The 20,600-nt window shown below is 36.7% G+C and overlaps 1 protein-coding gene across 1 annotated transcript in view; it reads right to left on the reverse strand.

The window, feature by feature from the left end:
- Positions 1–2,335: 2,335 nt before the first annotated feature.
- INSC (INSC spindle orientation adaptor protein) overlaps positions 2,336–20,600 on the reverse strand; it is a 92,606-nt gene continuing 74,341 nt past the window's right edge. Inside the window, exons 7-11 of the mRNA XM_030482890.1 lie at positions 20,158–20,336; positions 8,209–8,275; positions 5,178–5,333; positions 4,450–4,526; positions 2,336–2,472 (exon numbers count right to left, since the gene is read on the reverse strand). Coding sequence (XP_030338750.1) covers positions 2,344–2,472; positions 4,450–4,526; positions 5,178–5,333; positions 8,209–8,275; positions 20,158–20,336 — 608 coding nt within the window. The 3' untranslated portion in view covers positions 2,336–2,343. The remainder of the gene's footprint in view (positions 2,473–4,449; positions 4,527–5,177; positions 5,334–8,208; positions 8,276–20,157; positions 20,337–20,600) is intronic.

A 20,600-nucleotide genomic window follows, 5' to 3' on the forward strand; every position in this document is an offset into this window, starting at 1 on the left:
AATATGACTACATGTAAATGGACAATAAGGGCCTAGAATTATGGCCATATGTTTACAGATTAAGAGTATCTGTAGTAAAATCAATTGATGTTAATTCACATTATTCTAAATAAGAGCAAATTAGACTCATTCATTGCTACTGCCCTGCTCACTGAATATTTGATTGACCTGTTAGAAATGGTTTTAGAATATTATGGGTCATAATGGCATTTTCTTAATAGATATTTCAGTTCATTTTACATGTGTGGACTTTTTTTTTTAAATGAGATTATAACTTCACGTATTATAGGATAAAACCTACCACATCTACAAACTCATATCTCTGGTGTTGCAGTTATCAGAATGAGGTTCAGTACAGCACGTTCAAAACAGAATTGGATGTGTTGTATTCTATTAACAATTATCACACTATAGAATGATAGCAAGGGGACCTTATTGACTTAATATTTTAATGAGATTTATGAGTTCATTGTTTACACCAAGAATGTTGCATTTACCATTTAAAGCCTCCATGGTTCATACATGCATTTTGGCTTAGTGGGGAAAGTGTTAAAGTCCGTCACTTGTATAATATTTTTAAAGCTGTACAGTACCATATATTTTAGCAATCTCAGAAGTTTAAGGAACTGTCTCACAGTAAGCAAACAAAGTGGAATTAATCTCTACTCAATACAAAATTACATCTGTGAAACATCTGAATTGGCGCTTATCTTTGAGTGGCTGCTTATGACAGAGGTCATTGTATGTTTTCTAATGCTTTAAAACTTCAGTCAAGATAGAGCTCACAGTTAAATGAAGAGATCACAAGGAAGAGATGTTAAGGCAGAGACTTCTTAACTCGTATACTCAAGGGGAGAATAAAGTAGCCACCATGTATCACTGCTTGAAGCAGGACAGATTTCTCAGACACAGAAAATGCAGAAGGCAATCACAGCTTAGCAATTTCCTGGTGCCTTTCATCTAAACACCATGTACTACTAAATAAAGACTAATGAATTAAGCTGCTTAACATATCTACAAAGTAAGTACAGTAAAGAAGAAACATACTTACTTTTTTTGGCAGATGTCCTAGTACCTAATGTTGCCGATCATAAAATGATCCAGAGCAACAGTTGCAAGCTATCATGAAAAAAATACATATATTTTCCCAAGCTACAGAGTGCTTTGTGAGAAGCTGGAGGGAAAAACCACTCTGAAATACTGCTGGTCGAGTAATTTTAAAGTTGTATGGTTTCCTGATGAACAGGAAAAGCAAATTTTAAGAGGAATGTTCATGAAAAAATAAATCTATTTTACAGTCAATTCTATTCTATATGTTGATATACATTGGTAAAATCTCCATTTGTCAACTTCATGAGATCCTGAAAGTGCCATTTCACAGTTTTAGAAATACAGGACTAGTTACAAAAAAACGGAAAAATGGGAATTCAAGTTACAATTAATCTATTCTGATTATTTAGTGCGTGTATGCATAACTCACAAAAGTAGTAGCTTGAATATTAAAAACATGCCTGGACATGCTCACTTCCAGTTCTTGTAAGGCTTGTAAAGGAGGAAGAATTATCAGGGTGTAATGATTTTTAAATCTTATGTGGATACTTTCACATTGATTGTATGTGTTTGATTTCACAAAGATTTTTCTAGAATTCTCTTAATTTCTCTAGGAAATTTCAGTAAATGTAAATAAAAGTTGTCTGCAAGTGTGTATCCTCTAATGGAGCCCATCTTTACACAGTGTAAGAATGTCCTCTAACATCATTCCAATCCAGTATTGGAAAATTTTCTGAAAAATTCTCTCAGCTAATCACATTTATGTATTTTCAGAATTCTACTAAAAAATAACAATAGTTAAAAACTGGACTAGGTCTGTAACATCCCCTTCATTTCAAAGTATATACCACCAGCTTGAAGGATTGTTTTTCTTCTAATGCAGCAAATGCATGAGACTAAAGTGTTTCTTAAAAAAAACCTGCAAAATGTTCCACAGTAGAAAAATATCAGCAATAAAACACTATTAGAAGCATTTATCATCAGAGCACCAAATTCTTGGCTTTGCTACCTTGATTCAACTATATTAAACAAGACAAGAACATTTTGTTAGATTGCAGTGATAAGGTCAGTTGATGTGTCTTGGCAGGAAAATAAAATAAAAAAATACCTTTGCAACTCACTGAAACAAGTTTGCTTCTTCTGTTTCTTTGCTCCTACAAACCACGTGTTCATGGTTTTAAAATAAATAAGTCATAAATAACAACAGAACTAAAACTAAATAAAATTGTATACGTATTATCTCACTGTATGTCTACCATCTTTATTATTTTTCAAATGTTTTTTGGCTCACACTTATACAAAGCTCTCTTCCATATTTGTGCATAGCAGAAAGGAATCCACAAGTCTGGGCTTCACTAGCTGCTGAAAATCTGAATCTTCAAGTCCATCAGGACTCATAACTGCTAGTCTCCGTAAGGCTGCCTAGGAAAATAAAACAACAGAATTGCAATACTGTTAAGGTTTGACAAAGTCTTCATTGCAGGACTCCATATAATTATTTCTAAATAATTGCCAAGACTCAAACCTGAAGAGCGCGAGTCTATAGACTCTTCTGACTTGTTAATCTCCCATTACTGTCTTCATCTGCGAGATTAATTTCCCCTCAAATGCAGCTATCAAATGACAGTTCTTTTTGGGCACATTACTCTTAGACCAAAGCAGCAGGGACAGCATGGTGTCAAAGAACACAGAGGTGAGAGTCATAGCACTTTGACTGTAAACCTATCTCTAATCTGCTGCACATCTCATGCTGCCTCTTTGTATCTCACTCTCAGCTTTTGTTTTATTTATGAGAACTATAAGCCATCTGAGTCAGAAAACATCTGCTACTGAAGTTTTATGCAATGCCCGTAACAGAAATCTTTTAGATACTAGTTTAGTAGAAAGAAGCCATACATTTCAAACCATTTGGGAACAAATAAAACTGCCAGTTGCTCCGATTATGAGGCTGCACAATAAAAATCATATTGATGTTGCTATTATCTTCATAAAACCTTCCCTTCTAAGAAGTTGTGGGGTTTTTTTCCTCACTGGAGAAAAATATACATCCATTAGATACCTTCTAGCAACCTGACACGACACAAGCAACTGAAAAGCAGGCTGGCTTTCCTTAAGTATAAAAATTGTCTTCTATTAGCAAGATCTGATACTTGTGATCAGCTTATCTCTGTGCTGTTTGTCAATGCAGCACTAACACAAGAGTTAATTGCCTGCTTCAAAGAATACAAAAGGTAAACAACCAAACTAAAACCACCAAATACTACAATCCCTCAGACTTTAGTGGCAATACTTATCAAAGCCTGAAGCAGTTTATGTCTCAAGGGCAACATTTCTGTCACATGTTTATCAGAAAGTGTCATCAGGCAGTTATCAAAACATCAGGAGAAGCAGAATTGCTGGGACAGGCAGGTAACATCTCAAGTGATAGGCATAAATTCAAGGAATGTGCAGCAACAACTTCAATGTGACAGAAAAATCACAGTCTAGTTTGCTGCCATCACTCTGTGGCCTCTGCTGTAGCCATACACAATTAACATGCCTTCTCAGCAGGTATGAAGAATAAACACAGCATTTCTTATGCTCCCATACTCTCTTCATCCTGAATGAAACCTGATTAAACAAGCAAAACTTCACATGTGCTGGTACAAAGCTAGCAGTTAATCAAAGCTGCAATAACAAAGTTTTACATGAGAAATAATAATACTAAAAAGCACTGCCAAACAATATTCTTCAGTCTTCATTCATCAACACCTATCTCCTAACCCTACACCACCCATGCCCCCAGAACACTTTTCTCTCTCAGAAGGCTAGGTGATATTACTCATCTCTGACAGGTGACTGGGGCTTACAATCCATGCAGTGCAGAGCCAGCAGCTGGGATCTTTCTCTTAAGCACAGAAAGTGTTAACCTTTTGTTGGCCACTCCTTGGCTGGACACTATATTTTCTTGGAGACTCAAATAGGAAAAAAAAAAAAAAAGGACTGTATTGAAAGCAAGAAATGTCTTTTCCTCTCTTTGGCCTCTTTACATAAATATTTTCATCCATATGTGTGTGTGCAGATAAAAGGCTGCTACGCCTGTGATTCAAGGCTTAATGCAGCAAACACAGCATCATCACAGAATGGAATTTAAGAATCACAGAAACCTTAAATTCTGAAGTGTTCCAGTGAAATTTTTTAGTGCTCAATAATGTGAAGATGAAGCCATTTTTCCTTGTGTGCTTAAATCTTCAATCAGAGGATAAGTAATTGACACAGTACAGGATTACACTTCAGGACAAAATTAAGAGACCCTGGCATGAATTCATTCCTGAAATACTTAGGCCTTTTGAAATCTAAAGGGCTGGTTTTTCTGCATTTTTCAGGAAAAGTATGAAATAAAAATTTAAATGTACCTACCAGACATGCCACTAAAACAGAATCACTGTTGTTTCTTTCGGTTGGTGATCTGCAAAGTTTAATTAGGCGAGGAATACCTGAGTGCACAAAGAGTATCAGGAGAAATAATTTAGAAAACAAAGTCCTTATTTTGAGATGAGGTCTTGGTTTTTCAGATGTTTCGTATTTATCTTCCTTAGTAGATGCGATCTCTACTGCAAAGATGTTATGCAAATACTTAAGGGACTGTCCACAGAGCTATGCAGTTCAGAGCAGACATAACTAATAGTTGTAATGTATAAATAAATGCCTACATTGTTTTTACCCACTATTGCTGTTTCAGAGTGGAGGTTGTGACCTCCATTTCTTCCCTATGAAAAAACTCCAGCCAAAAGAGCATGTTCCTTTACTGTTAGATTCACTGCATCCAAACCTGCTGGGGTCCAAGCTTTCTGTCCACTAACAGATCCTGCACAAGGGTTTAAATAAAGGAATGGATGAGGCAGCACTGTCAGTTGGCACCGTCCGCCACAGCTATGTGTTGAGTGGATGCTGCACCTCAGGTTCCTCTGGGAAATGAGCCAGAGGTTCATTTAGTGCAACCTCCTCAGTCACTCTCCGGACAGACTGTCTAGTAAATCTATTGCAGAAAGTGTACCAAGGGAGGCTAAAAATTAAAAAGAGCTTCTCTATGACTGGCAGTTGCTCTCTCTTTTTCAGTCTGCCGTTAAGCTAGCAATCATCCTTACAGCTGAGTTTTACGGCTGCATCTGCCACTTCAGGATCTCGGCTGAGTCGTGCCAGCGTAACTGCAGATTTCTGTTGGACTCGCTCACAAGCAGCAGCTTCTGCTGAATTTCCTGAAGATGACCTTTCAAACAGCATTTCCATTAAAAGTTGAACACCTAGAAGGATGTAAGAGCCATTGTTATCCTCTCTCCAACAAAAATACTCAGTCTGAAAAAATAAAGGCAAAAAACAAGCTAGGTAAAATACATACAAAATAGGGTATGAAGGAAGCATATATGAGAATGACAATTTGGCCATCAGCATTCAGGCACATCTGCTCTGTACATAAGTTTGCCTTCACTAGGAAGCTACAGAATTCCTGGAACCAGAAAATGGGTTAAATTCCCTCCTCTAACTTCTTGACTCCTCTACAATTTGGTATTTTAGATTTCACAAATTTATTTCAGTCAACTAAATGCAATTTTTTATTTACTTCTAAGCTAACCTGAAGGTAATCGCTAACTTTAAAACCTGTATGTTTCAGATCTTAACATGAAATTTTGAATCAAATTAAAGAAAGCAAAACTTTTTATTTCAGTTTATGCATATTTAAGCAAGCCTTCAAAAGTTCCCATCTCAGACTGCTTACAGGTATTTTAGAATGGGGACTCCTTTAATGAGGGAAATGATGACATTCTTGCCCTTGAAGTTTACTGTGCAACTAACTCTTCACTTCAGAAGACATAGTCTTCTATGTCAAAATGGTTTCATTAACTTAATGTTGCCTGTAGAAGTTGATATTCTTATTGTAGCACCAAAAAAGCAGGTGAAACTGTAATGATTTCTATTTTCTAGACTATTTAAAATGTAAGGAAAATTATGTGCTATTAGACTCCATATGCTATTAGGCATTCAGATTACTTCAGGTAACATCAGAGGATTTTAACAGTTAGAACATTTACATAAATAATTAAGAGAATTAGCATCAGAATCATGCAGCTAGATAATAATCAATCAACATACAAAAAAGTCAGAGTTGAGAAGAAAATATATCTAAACTCTCCAGGATTCAAGGACCCTTCTCGGTTTGTGAATCTGGCTTCTGACCAGCATCTGATTATCATAACATCAAGCAGACACAAAATGCCTTTCTACACAAGATGAGTGTCAACCCTTCTCAAAAGCCTGGGGGCAAATGCTTCTATGTGAGCTTCCATTATAGAGTGCATACACAAACTTTACTTCATCACATTGTGCTTGACAATCCATATGTACATCTCCACTACCACAGTATCTAGCATGAGATAGGCCTAGTTGTCACAGCTGTTAGTATAATTTTATGAACTTCAATTAAGTTTCTGCTGTAGTAGAAATAAATGAAATCTGAGCAAACACCTGTCCCCCCAGTAACGAAACAGGTTTTGGTGTGCTCAAGGAAATAGATAGACTTTATAGTTAACAGATAAACAATCTGTTAACAGATAAACAATCCAGGGCATATCTGGATTGTGGATATTAACAGCAAATCAGAAAACAACAGTACAAGTCAAACAGACAAACAGAGTATTCTCTACCCAATCCTATAGTTACAGGCACCTAGGGTCTTGTCTGGGAAATGTTAGGGTCTTGCCAACAGTTTCTAGAAAATATTCTGGGTAGGGAAGCCTCATGTACATGTACCAAGAGGTACAGGACCAGCTCTCCAGCAACCAGGAATGCAGCTAGCTTAGACCAGGAGCACTACAGGAACCAACATGCGGACCTGACCAACCTCTCTCTGGGACTGCCCATTTCTCCCATGCAACAGGACATCATATAAGAAACCACCATGCTAACCTGCCTTGCTTCTCCCCATCACTGCACTGTCTTCTGCATGGGACAGAGAAGTCTGGTAATTTGTAAAATTACATATACCTGTGATTAAATTTCTTCAGTATCCAGATCAATCCAACCTCCACATTGTCACTTGGTTTCAAACTGCAGCATCTATCCACCTTAGCAAGGACATCAAACACACACTACCTCTGTGCACACATGGATCACATTAAGCAAATTAGTTGTGCCTGATCCTTGCAGCCATATTTGTGTACATACATCTCAAAGTTTCCACTGAAATGCAGGAAGCTTCTAAATCCAATATTACATAGGAATTGGCCAATTCTATTTCAAGACCCACATCTATGTAGATGCTTTCTGAAACCCCTTCTCTCACTACAATCAGCCATGTCTGAGATTCAAATGGACACAAACCATTCCTATCCAAACCTTAATTTAAAAAGTCTGGATGGGATATTCCTAGGACAGAAGAAGCAATATGTGAAGCTTCACTGTAAGTTAATAACTCCCCCTCCTTCCCCAACCTTCCCCATAGAAAAAAAAAAACCAAAATGCAAAAACTGTCTTACTATATTGCTTGGCCATGAATTTGCTGTATTAATAAGGCAGTTATGTCTTCCTTTATCCCTATCCACAGAATTATTAATGTAACTTCTCAGATTTCTGGGGGGTCTGTAACATCTAGGGTTTTTTTCAACACAACAAATCTGTCATAATATGATATTTAAAGAAGTGTGGAAAAAACCTGACAACAGCTGCATAGTAATGAAAATATAATGCTTCAAAATTTATACTACTTCTAAATACCTGTGAAAAAAGTGGCACAAAATGCAGGTGTGCATGGCTCAGGATCAGATGACATCTTTCAATGTGTAAGAATTGTCACCTCATACAATGTAATTACTAGAACAAAGCTTGCTAAAACACTTTGTACTACCTTGCTTTGTGTCTGTGAATGTCACACACACAGAGAACATCAGTAGTATGGTCATACATCCAAAGTTTTCTAAAGCAGCGGTAATTTATTTCAGTTACATAGAACCATCCCAAGGACTCATTTTGCACCCTGCAGCAATGTGTGATGTCTAGCAGAGATAGGATGCAAAACTAAGTATTATTAATGAAGCCTTTCTCCTTTGCCTTGTAACCACTACTTTCCCATCTACACACATTCTCCACAAACAATACTGAATACAATTCAGCTAAAATACATACCATTTCCTTGAATGATTTCTGAAGCACACTGGTCCAAGACAGACATGTTTGCCAAGATTGTTACCACCTGTTATTAAAAAGAGAAGAAAATATGAAGTATAGCCCAACAATTCAGTAATATTAAACAGGACTGTGGTTTATAAAATCAGTATGGCAGATATGTGGCAAGCGCAATAAAATTTAAAAGCATTCTTTAGCTGAAAATTCTATTCCCACCTTTGCGATTTCTCAGGGGTCTTTATCTTACATACGACTAACTGAAATCCAAACAACAAAAGTAAAACCTCTTTTTCTCATGCTCCTATACTAATGCATAAAAATCTGTCTTATAGAGATCTATGCAGCAGATTTGTTCATTGGCCAAATTGTTAGAAAGAGGAAGATAAAAATTTATAAATACCAACCAACTGAAAAAACCTGAAGTCCTGCAAAGAATTCAGCCAGGAGCTGCCCACCCTCAGGAACCAATCCTGTAGTCACATTCCAGCTCAGGCACAGTGCAGGCTAAGAACTAGCAAATGGCATACATTCAGTAGCATCAAGTTATTGCTAACTTTCTGGTTCAGGGTTCAGCTGAAATGCTGAGAAATCCTCACAACTGATTTGGAGTTTTGAGCCTTGTTTAAAGGGAGAAATTAAGGAATACTTTTCAGTTTTATTGAAACCTTAAGTTGTGTGTATGTCAAAGTACTGTCCCAAAATGAGCTGGATTTAAAAATCCATCTATAACTTTCCTGAGCTGAGGCCAAAGCACATTTTGAGATCCTTATTTACAGAATTTCTTATCCAAAATTGCACTGTTTTCAAGACTAGGTGTAACTCAACCTGCTTACAGTGGTGCAGTGAACTGTTGACAGAGATAGGATCATGTGGAGCTGTTGGCTTTCAACCACCTGTTTCCTTCATTGATATCATATACTTTCTCTCATACATCCTGCAAGATAGTCTTTTTTACTTTATCCTCCAAATAACTTGCTTTCTGCATGCAAACACATCTCAGCATTAACAGCATATGTGAGGGACCAAATGATAAATGTTATAGCCCATTAGAATACAAATATAAATAATATTATTTCTTCAGAGGTTTTAATTTTCTCTACTCTAGTTGAGAAAAACTGACCAGCCTCAATGATCAATTAGAGAACTAGTTGTCAGCTTTTTAACGGTACAGTATCAGTTCGAAAACAAGCAAACTTCTTAGACGTAAGTAGGCATGAGATCAAATCATCATTCTGATCTCACTTTGCCATTTTAATAACAAGGATGACTCATTTTCATTGCTGTGACATAAAGGTCTTCTACTTTTGAAGGCAGTGTTACAGTGTCATCTCTCTGAATAAATACACTTACTTAGGATGCAAATGAGTTGCTGAAGCTCTGCAGAGTGACAGGTAGAAATATGGCAACTCAGTATATGTCTATGTATTTATTCCATATTAATTATTAACTGTGTTTCAGGCAGAGTGTATATGTTTTCTCATTCTAAATTATATCCTGTTAATGAAAATTGCTTCCTCTATGCAGAATCTGTACCCCATGTGGCTCTCTAAGCAACAGATGAAGAATTCAATTAACCACAATTTGAATACATGCCAATTATTCCACTGCTTCAAGTTATTTTGTCTAATAAGTATTTTCATACATAAAAATATTTTGTGTGTATCTTTTGACACCAAAAATTATTTGAAGTTATATCTATACTTCTTTTGTGTTGATTATGTGGCCCCTATATTTTGCAATGTATTTATGGACTAGCCTAATGGGTTTATATGTAACTTTCTCCAGAGGGGTTTATAAAAGACCCTCACCATCAATAACCATGAAGTTCCACCTATATTATCTTTTAAAAATCTTAATAGGACTTGAAAGGCAGTTAAACCATAGATAGCTCACTCAATATAGATACATTTTTCTTTCCTCAAAAAAGTCACATTTTCCTGTGATGTAAACAGTGTAATGTGAAATAGCACAATGTAAACACATAACAGGCAAGCTGAATACGAGTTGACTTTAAATGCTTTATTTCCCCTATACTTGCCCATTTAAAAATTCACTATACATACAGCTTCCATGAAAATTTCTTCTGTAATACAGACCAAAGTTCAAGGAAGTTTAATACTAAGGATGAACTCTCTAGAGGAAAACACAAACTTAAACGTAGATACAATTCGCTTTGAAAAGTAACACTTCTGTGAGCACTAGTATTAATGAAGTCTCATTTCTCTTGGATTTAGAGTTGATCAAAAACCACAAACAGAACTTTTCCAGTGGCATCTCTCCCACAGTAGACTTTTTTGGGTCTAATCATACCTAGGATTATGCTGCAGTTTTTATCTCTCTTTTCCCATTGTCTGGCTTCAAATTTCATAAAACCTTTAGCAGTCTCTCAAAAATAAGTGAAGTCCTGTTGAATCTGCAAACCAGTTCACATGTTATTGTGAGACATGAAGCCCACAGATATAGATAAAAGTGACTGTCTAAGCCTCATTTCCACCAGGAAACTAGGTGAAAATTATTGGGAAAAAGAGATTCCAAAGCCTCTTTTAGAATTTTAATGATTTTGAAACCATCGAGAGACTTGAAAATATTTAACATGGAATCTCTCCTATTCCACTGCAATATTTAGTATCAATTGCTTCAATGCTTTAATTGTTCAAGACATCTCCTGTAAAAATTACACTCCAAGATTATAAAGGACTTGCACCTGAGACAATTTATGATTCTTGCAATTTTTCTGAATTCCTAAACCATGCAATGAACTTGTAGTCAGCTCAATAAAACAGAACATATCCTGAAGACAGGACACATGAGTTCTGATCATTTGTGCTACTATACCATGATATGCACCCACCATATCATACCAGGTGGGTGACATACCATGCTGTAGCCACCCACAAATTCCAGTACACTAGTGATATCTTGATATGTGGCATCTGCAGATGTGCTATTAAGCAAAAACTGACAGGGACTCCCCAGAGGGGAAAAAAAAAAGAAAAAAAATGTTGCCTCATCATATGTGGAATTTTTTAATGAAACAACTGATCTTACATTCTGTTGCCAAATCTACTGAAGGATTTTTAGTGGACTGCCTTAGAAACTGCCTCGCAGGTGCTGCAAGGGCTGATCCATCCAGCATAGTTCCCTGATTCAGTGCCTGGATGTGTGCTGAACAGATTTGATCTGGAGCTAGATCTTGATCCATGGATCTCCAATATCTGTATTCTAGCAGAGCTCTTCAACAGACTAATCCAGGCTAGTGCACACTGTAGTCTCTGTTCTCCAGATCCATGAAAAATTGCAGGTGTTTCCCTATGTCAGGACTCTGATAAACCTGATACCTGGTTCTCTGAGAGAACTGGCAGCCCTAAAACCACTGTAGTAATGTGCACCATAGAAAAATGGACCTGATCAACAAATAATGAACTATATACATTTTTTGACACCAGATGAAAGCTGAATTATTCAAAACAACCAGAGGAATAGGCCTCTGGGGTTTATCCCTGTGTTCACCACCTACCTGTTAAAAATACATGCTATGCACTATGTACCTAAACCACGTAGTAGTGAGTCACAGTAAAACACGAAATGCCAGGAAAAGAATTCTGACCAGTTTGTGGTTTAGCACCTTTTGAAGAGGCACCAGCTTATCAAAATATTAACATTGAGATAGTTCCACTGGGACTACTAAGATTTTTCACAAGACTAAGAAACAAAGTAGTTAACTTTCAGAATGTAAAAACCATACCTAAAATAAAGAAGCTTTAAAAGTTCACCTTTAAATCATTTGTTGGTGGACAAAGTATGCAGATATATATGAGGGGAAGGGGGCCCCCTTCAGATCCATAGAAAAATTCCCTATTTAATAAACCTAAAAATAATAGAGCTATTTCATACTTTTCAAATGTCAGTACAGAGTCATATTGGTAGTCTCACAGTTGCCCTGGAAATTAATCTAAAACCTAACTAAAAATTTCTATTTCTATAGGCAATATAAGTAAACGGGTACCTGCTTTTAGTGATGATATCATCCGTTATTGTAAAATCGGCAGTGCTAATCTTGTTGGTTACTCTAGTAAACAAAATCTATTTTTATAACTTGAAAAATGGTTTTAGTTCCACATAGTTTCCTTTCACTCACCCAGCCTTTCAAACATACTGAATTTGTCAATGATGAACCTTCCTTTTCAGTTCTATAGCCTGCTTTGCACTGAACCATAGGAATTTTAGTTGTCAAGAGTGATTTAAATTAGAGAAACCATGGTTAATTAAGAACCTTTCAAACAGTTTTGTTCAAAATCTCTAGAAGAACAACAGTTAACTTGGGAATACTCTTATTAAAAAAAAAAAAAAAGTAATCACTAACACTATAGTAACACTTTTCCTTCTAAACTAGTTGTGACTAATGCTCATTAACCAGTGCACAAAGGTACTGAACCTTTGTTGCAAAAGTGGAAACTAAATGAAAATGCTTTGTTATAAACTAAGATACATACACTGAGGTTGTAAATCTCAAATGCTTTAGTTAACACAGAGTTTTAAACCTAAAGAGCACATAGGCAACAGAAGGCTTCTTTGATAACTTTCCCTTAATGAGAGATTTAAGATGATCTAAAAGTGTTTCTCATTATTGTGAAACCAGCTACTCCGGAAGAAAGATGCAATTGGATTTGGAAGATGAAAGCATACATTTTAGCCTTTTAAAGGGGCAAGATCTTCCACATTTGAGGGTCACTTACCTCTCTTGGAGGACGGAGAGTTGTCTACAAATCTGAAAGATGTGATGCTAATATACCTTTATTGATAATACAGGTATACTCTTCAGTAGGTTTTATTGACAGTTCCAACATAAATTAGAGGGACATAAGCTCAAAATGAGACTTAGCAAGTAATTTAACTGAGTGGCAAAGCAGATCAATACAGAATTGCTAATTCTCTTAGTTAATTACTCCTTCAATGCTGATTCATCGCTAAGTAAAATTATTTTTCTACGTATTATGAGAGTATTTTGTAATTCATTCAAATAAATGACATAAGGATAAATCAGAGTGTGTCTGCAAAGTTCCATCTTGCAGATGCCCCGAAAGGGCATCTGACAACTAATCAGAAGCAAGATGGAGTTTTTGTTTCTGAATGTAAATTAAAAACATCTGAACTTCACGATTCAAGATCAATCCACACGGAAACAGCAAAAGAGTACATAGAGCAGGGGTCAAGAACAGGCATTATATCAAGTCTAGGTAGAAAAACCTTTTAAGATACTATTTATCGGGAGAAAAAACTTTGCTAAGAAATCTTTAGAAAACTTCTCTAGGATATTATATTGCTTAAAATAGAAAACTTAATTCACAGTGCTTCTAATAGCCTTTTTTTTTTTTCGTGGTTGGGAATTCAGTTTTCTTCCTGAAACAGAAATAAGTACACCCAGATCAATAGGTTTTTCTGTCACCTGATTGAAAGACGCAAACATCCCCATAAAATAATAGTAACAGAGACAGAATCAGCTTGCTAAGTCTAGGTTTATTCTGAGACTGACAGGGAATTATAATCTTGGAATGCTGAGGCAGATCAGCAGAGACTACAACTAAAGGAATCTTTGGAATGGAGGATGTCTTTGCTGCATTTTTGTTTGCTGTACTTCATATTGCTAGCTAATCTAGCTAACAAATAGGCAGAAAAAACAGATTCCCTCATATTTTGTTTTAAAGCAGCATATAGGAAACGCATCCTGCATGGGTCTCCTCCCTCACTTCCAAGGACACAGTTTTCTGTCTTTCAGATGTAAAACGGGGCGGGGGGATAATGATTATCTGTCAGACTTCCTTCATGGTATTAGAAAGCTTCTTAGATTTTGAAAATGACTCAATCAACAGAAGACACCTAAGACATCTGCTCTCCCTACAGCAGAGCACAATTTGGCATAAGCCAATGCAGAGTCATAGGAAACAAGTCTAATTGGAACCAGGGTTTGAGTATGTGGAGGAAACTTAATTACTACCATTTTAGAGGAGACAGAAAGTGCAGAGAACTAGTCATTTCTAGTGCCTTCCTAGAAGATAATAGTTTTCTACTTGTGGAGGAAAAAGAAACAAGAAACTCTAATCTGTAGAAACACTGTTTGTAAGCTCACTTTCTCAGAACCAAGACTGAAATCACCGCCTTCACCTAGGCAGTGATTCTGCCTAGTTTTGGAAAAAAAGATCAGTGGCAAAACTTGGGGCTGCTCAAAATCTGCTTTCTCGTTTCCTGAAGGACTGAAGACAAAAAGATGACAAATGCCACAAAATGCATACATAGCCATCTCTGACTTACAGCTTTATGATTGGTACAGCCTGCAGCAAACTCTCTTGTTTATAGTTTCTGCAGTAAAGAGCCCAGCACCAGCCTTATTATATCGTGAACCTGGCAGGCAAGAGCAGAATTTAACTGCAATTGTGCTGACATAGCATGTTTCCTCCAGAGAGACTTTACACTAAGTGCAATGTCTGCCCAACTTTACAGATGATTAAACAAAAATGCAGAGAAATTAAATTGTTTCTTCAAAATTAGAGCAGCAGCAATATTAGGATTTGATCCCAGGAATTGAAACCTCACCACACTAAGCTAGGAAAGAACAGCAGAGTTCTTCAACTCACCTGAGATTTTACTCTTCCAACAATCTCTTGCTTTGCAAGTTGGAGTACATTGCCTTACCCTGCATCAAATCTAAATGTGAATGGCAGAATTGTAGTGAAACAGGCATTTTGTCTAAAAAAAATGTAGCATTTAAGAGAGAAAGTCAGTGTTGGATACCTGAGATGTAATGATCTGTAACACTGACCACATAATGCTAGTCAATACTGTTACTTGTATTTTTACATTGTTCAAATGTATATGCAAAGACAGAGATAACCAGTTAAAAAGTAAGAAAGGACATTAAGGAAGTGATTACAGTCTCACACACAAAATTAATTAGGGTATAAATTATATAATGGCATGGTTAACGTTCAGATACAGTCATGTGACTTTTGGCCTAATTTTCCTTTTTTGCATCTGTTACTGGCAGTCTTGTTTCTTGTTCAATTTATTTTAATAACTTTTTTAACCTCTGTAATTTATCACCTCTCTTTCTAGCTATATTAGTTGAAAACATATTTTATCAGTGTGATCTAGTCAATACTGGAAAGGATTGCACAATTTTAAGTGTATAGTTTTCCAACCACAGTTCACACTGAGAGGGAAGGCAATACTAACCACACATCTAGTTATCGTTAATACTAACATCAGAGCTAGATATTAATGGAGACCTGTGCAAAAAAACTGAGCAGATCCTTTTATGACCTAGTTGTCCTTATGTAAAGGCTTTGTGTTGCATTTTTATTCACAGTATGTAAATCTACAAAATATGTTGAACTGCAAAAAGGATGTGTGAGCATGCAGTTGAACCATTTGAGACTATCAAATATTACTTGCTGCTGATCTTGAAAATAATTTTCAGGAACTAGACAGGAAACTTATGTCTGCTGAAGTCAGACCTGACAGAGGCAGACTACCAAGCTTTGCTCCCGACACTGGCTCTGGCTGCTCATGTAAAATGCCATAAGTGATGGAGTCCCAGGGTACCACATGCGTTTCTTCTCTGAGAAAGACCAGCTGATGATGGCTCAGCAGTGGAAGGGATATCCCTCTTCCGATCCAACTGGGAGATGAAGCTCCTCATTCCAGACTTCTTTTGTTCCAAGAAGAGAGATTTCAAAAGCACAAATGAGGACTTTTCATCAGCTGCATTCCCCCTGACCTGCAATGATTTTGTCTAATACTTCTTGTCAGATGTAAGGAAGACAGGCACCTAACGTGGCCTGCGCTGCTCAAATTCTACTTCAAGCTCCCTGTTCCTTTTAGCCCATACTGGCTTCCATACATATGGGAAAATTTGGACAGCAGTTTAGCAAAATGCAGTCGGAGATCCCACAGTCCTTATAACATCAAGCAGAGACAAAAAAGCAGTTGGCAAGGAGTAATAAATTCCCCAGTACTCAAGAAACTCAGATTGAGAAGTAGTACTGCAAGTACTTCCTTTTCAAAGGAAGTCTAAAAGACCTGTTCATATTCTTCTCATTAAAGACATTGCTCTCAAAGTCTTTCACTGGGTATTAGGCAACATTTAAACATCAACACTTCTTTATGGTAAAGTAACATCTGTCTCTGCTCTCCTTTTGACCCTACAATCTCCCATGAAAGAGAAAAAAAAGGGGGGAAAAGGCAAATGCCCTGAAAAAATGGAAGATCAGAGAAAAGGATGTGGAACCTTGAGGAAGAATAGTATTAAGGGTTTCAAATCTTAAATGAGACAGAAGGTCTCAGCTTCAGAGCCTGCAACATCTCCCAAACACCAAAAAAAAAAAAAGAGGAAAGAATTTAGCAGAAAAAAGCTGCAAAAATTTCCATTTTCTCCTTCCAATTTAAAAGCTTTTCTCTGCCTCAAACTTTATTTGAAACATCATTTACTGATTTTAGACCTAGAAATAGACGCTTTAAAATGGATGTGTTCACTACACATTAATTCTTTGTCCGCCTGAATAACAGATCAGAAGCTGTTAGGCTATACCTCCACAACTTCACAGGTGAGGTGAGAATACCAGCAACACTGAAGAGACAAGTGGGAATGCGGAGAGAAAAATATTATTATACATAAACATACTGTGCAAAACCATACATATTTCATATTTTTCTATGTAGAGTCTAAGTCAAGACGGCCCTGAATGGTAAGGGTTTTGGCTAAACCCTTGTTCTGACAGCGCTTAAACTCTATTAAGACACCTGACTGTATACATTACACTGTTGAATTTAGGCATGAGCTCTTCTGAAAGGATATTTTGATGCTCCTTTGAAGTAAAAAAACCCCAGCCTGATATACAGAAAGTAAGTATCAGCAGCAAGTAAAAAGAACATGGCATATTCATATCCATTCTCACCCCACACTAGAGGCTATGTTGTCTGGAAATAACCGCTTTATCTGATAACTCTTATACAAAGTATTTCAATACAAAACTAAGCAATCTCAAGGTAATACTACTGGTTACAGAAGGAATACATGCTTCTATAAAATGGACAATGATTATCTTGTTTATAATTAAGTTGAGCACTCAGTTCTAGATTTCTTACCTGGCCTAATCTAACACTGCTGGGGAAATGAAAGAGGAAGGAGTTTGTTTTTCAGATAGCAAAGGCAGGAAAAGTTTGTTACCATTTGCATACAAAAACTTTTCAGAATTCAAAAGACAGAACACTTTTAGACATGCTTGAGCAGCAAAGTACTTTCTCCAGGCATCCAGCTCATTGGCAGAATGCTATTTATTTATACCATCATGGAGGGCATAACTAATCAGTGCTACCTGTCCTTAGAAAGACTGTAGAGAAGATCATCGTGTGACTTTAAGATGAGACAAAAATGGCACAAAGGAAAACAAAATTCACTGCTCCTTTCCTGCATTTCAGCCATCTTTCGCCCATTTACAGTGAGCATGCTTCAGCTAATTTTCTTAAATCAGCAGAAATGCTAAAGTAGTAATGTATTTAAAAATACTGAGTAGTTTTCTATGAGATAATTGTGCTACTTAAATTAAAGCTCTGTATGAAAACCAGGGCATTTAAGATTTAGGGGTTCTTTTATAATATTTAGTAATAATTAGACTGTATTTTGTCGTATTTGCTATGAATCTTCTTTAATTTTTCACCATTTAGTATAGCTTAATTCCAGTTAAACTGTTTTACTGGCCAGGAAGACTTGATCATTCAGAATGGACATTAGTCCATAAAAATATATTCTACAGTGGTTGTATATTCTAAAATAAAACCTTGAATCAAAAAATTTCAAAACCTATTTAACTTTAATCTGTGTCCTTGGGCAAATGTCTGTCTACTGGCTGGGACATGATAATATATGTAATGGAAAAAGTTAGTAACTCTGTTATGTACCTAAAAGGAATTAAAGTATATATATAAAAAACTAAAATGGCTATTTATAATACCCTTAATAAAATACAGCATTATAGTGTTGCTTTTCTCCCTAGCTGAGTGTTTTTCTCATTGCAACAACTAGGCACAGAGCAAATTAAAAAGCAAAATATTCCATAAAATGTCATAATTGGCAAATAATGGCCCCTCTCCCCATATAACACTTGAACAACTATTCTTTTGAAATATGAGCAATCTACTGAAACACACACTTGTTCAGGAACTTGAAGGAAGACTTCTCTTAAAGCTGTTGTATTACCAAAACTGCTTGACTAGCAACACTGACGGCTCTTAAAGATAAGATGAGCAGCACTTACATTCCACCTGAACATCAGGTGCCCAGTAACAGAAGAACACAAGGTAAGATTTTATAGTTCCCACTGCTGCAAAATAACAAGGAGTCAGCTCAGAAAGTTACTGCAGCACACCACAGAAAACATTACACCTTTCTGATCTAGTTTGTCATTCCAAGAAGGAATGCAAGGGGTTATTGGGGATGAAATCTTGCCAATTCTTGAAGGGAAGGCATTCAATTCTCTGTTCCTCTAGCTAATGAGATGTTCTGCAAGCTGCAAAAGGCCTGGAACTAGTCTATTACCTAATAAAGTCATACATATTTCTTTAAATGTTTGCCTTCCTCGTACAAAGAAGGAGCTTGCCAGGCTACCCACAGAGAAAACCGCAAACTCACAGCTGGCAGCAGCATTAAGATGAGGGCATAAATGAATAAGGAAATCAAAACTATGAGAGTGTACAGGAGGAATAAAAAAAGATCATGAAGAACTGTAAATATATAATAATGCTATACAGCCGTGCCAAACACTTACGCCGATGTCCTTGACTTTGCCCATAGAGCAACATAGTAATTATGGCTTAACTCCATATTTTCATAAATGCTCCTGAGCTGGAAAACTACTGAATGCTATTAATATAAGCTAAAGCAGCCCTAGTAAGCCCTCCAGAACACCAATAATCAGTTTCTAAGGACCCACGTGCCTTGATTTCCATGGCCTGGCTCCTGTTGAAGCACACACAGAGTTTTCTGTGGCAGTGAAGATCCTAGGTCTACCATAAATCATCGTTTGGCTACTTCAGAGGTAGGAAGAGGATGGGCTTGTGAGGCCTGAATTATGGAATTTTAGTTATATTCACAATGTCTCATAAACAGAAGTAGGTTAACTGAGCAGACTATCAACCTCCACCCCTTAGTAACAACTACGGAAACTCTCAAGCCTCATACTTGTTACGCTGCTGAGGCAATATTAATCACTGACATATCAAATTAAGTAGTGCCTCTGCAGCACCCACTTGCATGGCAGTACCTGAGAGGAACAAAAGAACTCCCTCTGACTTCATCTATGCATTAGCACACATGTGTCTATGAAAAAAAAAAAAGCTGAAAAAGAAAGGGAAATGCAAAAGTACATCAGCAGTACTTGCCAGTAAAACTTGCAAACCATTTATTAAGCAATGAGGACTTGATCCAAAGCCCACTGAGGTCAATGGGCTGAGGATGAGATCCTTAATTCAGCTTTTGGAGCTAATCCATCTTTGAACTGACAATTGTATGTTTAGGCTCCAGTCTCCATATATATCTTGTTTGCCTCAAAGTTCTACACAGTCAAGTTTTGAATACCTCTATAGGCAGAGATTCCATAGCCTCTTTGGGCGTCTGTGTCACTCTTTGGCCATCTGCATGATGAAAAAATATTCTAGTATCTTAGAAATATGGATCTTCACTTTTTAAAAAAAAATCATATTAAAAGCTGTCATATTTCCTAATGCTTATAACAAAAAGGAACAGAAGCAGATAATAAAAGAGCTATATATTGAAAAGAACCAAGAACAGATTCATGAAAGCAACGTAGGTTTGACTATGTCAAAACAGACAGAGCTGAAACTTGTTGACTTTTACACAAACGTGCTCAGACGACATCTTGCTGGGGAACTGCTCACCTGATCTCGGGAATATGGAGTATCCACTATGTGTTTGTCTGAACATGCTGCAAGAAGAATCTTCATTGCATTTAACTGGAGCAGTATTTCACAAGCCATGGTATCAAAGAAAGTAATATTGGCAAGAGCTGCTGAAGCCAGCAGGAAAACTTCACCAGATGAGGCTTCTTGGCACAATTCTAGGAACGCAGAAAGTAAGATGAATAAAAGTCATTGCTTCACTGCAAAAAGCATGGTTAGGGGTTTCAAAGCAATATTTAAGCATCTGCAACTTGCATTAGTAATCTTAGCATTTAAGACCAAGTTCATAGTCATCAAGGTAAAAAAACAAAACAAACATCTTCATTTTGTCAATTATAGAGTATGATAGAATCATTTAGGTTGGAAAAGACCTTTAAGATCATCGAGTCCAGCCGTTAATCTAACACTGCCAAAAGTCCATC

The sequence above is a fragment of the Strigops habroptila genome, chromosome 4, assembly GCF_004027225.2.
Source record: "Strigops habroptila isolate Jane chromosome 4, bStrHab1.2.pri, whole genome shotgun sequence".
Taxonomy (NCBI): Eukaryota; Metazoa; Chordata; class Aves; order Psittaciformes; family Psittacidae; genus Strigops; species Strigops habroptila.